The sequence below is a fragment of the Teleopsis dalmanni genome, unplaced genomic scaffold (genome assembly GCF_002237135.1).
Source record: "Teleopsis dalmanni isolate 2A unplaced genomic scaffold, ASM223713v2 unscaffolded_contig_1144, whole genome shotgun sequence".
NCBI classification, from domain to species: domain Eukaryota; kingdom Metazoa; phylum Arthropoda; class Insecta; order Diptera; family Diopsidae; genus Teleopsis; species Teleopsis dalmanni.
Window position 1 is genome coordinate 1 of NW_024032526.1, and position 3,921 is coordinate 3,921.

Genomic DNA, 3,921 nt, shown 5'->3' on the forward strand with positions numbered 1-3,921 from the left:
GTAGACAGAACTTTTTATGCGGTTGAAATTTTATTTTCTAAAATGTTAAGTAGACTCAGGTGAGCAAATGAGAAATCATATTTTCATAATTACATGTGGGAGTTCACATGTGGGAGGCGGTCATTCAACTAAAGGATTTCAACAACTTTTTATGCTTACTGACCTATACAGCATATGAAATACAATAAACCAACAACAAATCTGCAGTTTATTTAAGAATCATAAAACTTTAATAGCTCATGAGTGTAGTTAGCAATTAGACATAATTCATTTTAATCCGGTATTTTAAAATTTTACGATTTAAGAAAGGTATTTATAGAGTCTAAAGTATTTTATTTACATTTAAGTATATATCATGCTTATTTATTTTATAATTATTCATAAATTATAACTTATTTATTTTTCAAAAAAATTTTTTTATATGTTTAAAGGTTGTTTTGTTTTTATTTTATTCCTCTTTTTTGTTGAAAATATTAATTTAATAATAATAATTGAAAGAAACACCAAAAATATTTTTGATATAAATTATTTCCTAAGTTTTCTAGTCGACTGCAGTAATTCTTTAGATTTGCAGAACTCATTGCATATATAAGTTATTATACCATATCTTAACTGAAAACCTGCTAACAATGGTTTAAGTGCCACTCTTCTTTTCAGTATCTGCAAATAAAGAATTTAGTGGTTATAAATTTGTAGATCTGCCAGTGCACATTGACAAAAAAAAAACGCTTAGTGTCACCACAATGTTGCTTAAGCGGTGAAAATGAACAGATCAATATTAGATTAAATACATTCCATCACTAATATGTATTAAAGTATATCATAACTGTTCAATCAGCAAAGTGGCGCCGCCAAGCTTTTATTGGCGCTAGTGTACATCTAGTTAAAGAAGCTAAATTTGCTTCCGAACAATTATGCTAACCTTAGCAGCAGCAAATAACGCTCCAGCGGCAATTGCAGACTCAAGCTCGTAACCCAAGCGATCCTTTACTTTCGTTGCGGTTAAAATAATCTCAGCTGCTTTGTTTTCTACCTCATCGCTTACATCTAAGTAAAGCCAATAATAAAATTTTAAGTTAATATTTAATTAATGAATAGCTTACTTACTGGCTAATGCACAAAAACGTGTTAAATAATTGGGCCATTTAATAGTTTTGTCCAAAAATTTTGCAACAGCCTCATAACAATTATTAAGTTCTTTTGCTCGAATTTTGCTCACGAAACATATATCTTTAAATGTCACTGGTATATTTCTTCGACAACAACTTATAAAATAACAACAGACAGCTTGATACTTAACGCAATACTCTTTGATTTCAAAATTGTTGAGTAACTAAGAAAGGGATTAAAAAATCTTTTTCCAATAAAATTTGCATAAAATGCCAATTTTTACCTTTTTAAATAGCACATTTGCCGATGTTATAATTTTACCAGATGTGTGCATACGAAGACCTACCTGTGCAATAATTTTCGTACCTGTGAGAATATCAATCTCATTTTTCATATTAGATGAATTATTCAGTGTATTTTCTATCTTCACAGTTTTTTTTGATTTCTTTTTGGGCACTTCATTGTTTCCTGCACTTGTCAAATCTTTAATATAGCCTGTACCCAAAGCATTAACTTCATTCGCATTGTTTTCTTCACCGAAACAGTCACCAACAATGAGGCCACATGTTAAACATATTGCATCACCTGTGCTGTAGTCCTCCATAACACCATCATCTGGATGGTACTTACAAACGGTGTTGATATCACAGAAATCCCTTCAAAATGAAAGAAATTAATTAAATATATAGGATTTATTTTATGTAATTATAACTGCAGAAATAATATAAAAACAACACTCTTGCTATTTGGACTTGCTATTTGTAGCGCTAAGAATAATAATGCATAGTATCAAAAAAATTCCTTGATATATTTTATCCTACAACAGAAATCCTTCAAAAATCTTCGTTAGAAGTGTTGCTGGTAAAGTTGATATACTTTCTATAGTCCTTACTACAAATCTTCACTATCAGCGTATATATTAGTTGCTTATTTAAGCTTATCACAGTATTCCATTACTTCTCAACTAAGGCCCAAAGTCAACAATCCTTGTTGACCTTAAGCGGCTAGTCATTACAGTTCTTTAGCGGATATAAAATCTAGTATTTCATATCTAATGATTTTTTTAACACCAGAAAATTTAATTATATTTAATCGTTACTTATTATATTATCATCTTATAACATTTCTAACATAAAATCATTTTTTGGTCAGTTTTATTGTCTTCCAAGTTTTTCGTTTATGTAAGGAAATAACTTTTTTGTTGTATAGTGTAAAAAAATATGCTTTAAGAACTAAATATATTTAAATAGTTAAAAGTTTTATAACAAAAATCACTTACATTATTTCCAATATAATAAAAGATATTCACATTTCTCCAAACAAAATAACATTGATATTAATATTCTACAATGAAAATAAACGCACCAAAATTAAAAGTTGCCATATTGATAAAATTTTAAAAAATATAGTCAATGCTGTTTGTGTTTTAAAGAGATTGTGTTCTTTATTCAGCTTATATATATAATATAGTATATAGATCCGTTAGTAATAAAGGGATACAGCACTGATACTACGTTGGTAGTTTCTTTTAGCAGGTTTCGATTATTACCAGCAAATATGTATTATTTTTACAGTTTGTTCTAGAACTTGTTAAATATATTCCTTACTATTCCCTAATATATGTTAAATGAACCCAAATTTGATTTAATTTTATCTGTTCTTTGCTTCCATGCTAATGACATCAAACGGAAATTTCTAGCATCCAATTTAATAGTAACTAAATGATAGTGTGTGCAATAATTTGCCAAAAAATGGAAGGAGTAGCGTTGGTGTAAAACTCCATACTTTAATTATTTATTTAACTTCTAAGGTTTTGTGAATTAGTTATTTCAAAATAAAATAACTTCAAATATGAATAAAAAGTAAAAAAAAAAGAATTAATTTTTTATAATAACTAATCATAACTTTAATCGAGCTGTTATGTATTAAACTTCGTCTCGGTTGTAAGAAGCGTTTTTACATTTTCTGCGACGTCGTTTAATTTTTTATGCATTTATATTAAGTGCATTCGGCAACACCGAAAAGTGACAAAAGAGCTACAAGTTGCACACTAAAATCACTAAGTGAAAGATTGGCAGCACTGTTGGCATATTGGCACAATCTGTCAAATTTCATGTTTTTGGAAAGGATAGAATTCCATAAAAATATATAATTAATATAGAATTGGAAATTAACATGAAAATGAAGAATGAATAAAAAGCAATGTTAAGAATGCTAGAAATTTTGAATTTTGAGTAAAAGTGTATAGTCATGTAGTTCTAAAAAAGCAAGACACCATAAAATCACAAATAACATAAGTTCGATACATTTAGCACGTCAAGAAATACAATGCAATTGCTGATTGTTTCTATCATCAGCTGATATCAAATTTATCCTATGTATACGTCAAGAAACAAAAATTTAATTGATTCACACTCTTCTTTTTTTTTATTTCAGCTGTTTTCTTACGGCACAACTAATTCAGTCTTAACTGAGATTTGAAGTACCTGTTATAGGAACCAACCACTAATATGAAACAATGATCGAAAACAATACATACTCTTTAAACAATACTAATTCATTAAGTTCGTTCAACCATATAATCGTAGTGGACTATAAAATCTATTTTTATTTATAAAAGAGTTATTTTCAGAAAATTTAAAAATTAATTAATATATTTTAATTTCCCAGAAAAGCTGCAAAAATAAAATTAAACCTTGCGTATGTTGTTAATGCTGGGGTTAATGACAAATAAGTGTCTATGCACTGGTTTTTGTATATCTAACTACAAACCCACTTGGAACTGCTATTGCAATTGATGGTGTTGAAGCT

At 28.3% G+C, this 3,921-nt stretch overlaps 1 protein-coding gene across 2 annotated transcripts; it reads right to left on the reverse strand.

Moving 5' to 3' along the window:
- Positions 1-479: 479 nt before the first annotated feature.
- Positions 480-2,470, reverse strand: LOC119663941 (transcription initiation factor IIB-like). 2 transcript variants are annotated; one of them, XM_038073530.1, is made up of 5 exons: positions 2,390-2,470; positions 1,457-1,766; positions 1,108-1,333; positions 923-1,047; positions 480-660 (listed from the first exon to the last, which is right to left on the reverse strand). In XM_038073530.1, coding segments are annotated over exons 1-5 (798 nt in total). In that variant the 5' UTR covers positions 2,392-2,470; the 3' UTR covers positions 480-525. The 2 variants fall into 2 exon arrangements, with proteins under 2 accessions (XP_037929458.1, XP_037929456.1); XM_038073528.1 differs by having other exon boundaries at positions 481-660; positions 1,394-1,766.
- Positions 2,471-3,921: the final 1,451 nt, after the last annotated feature.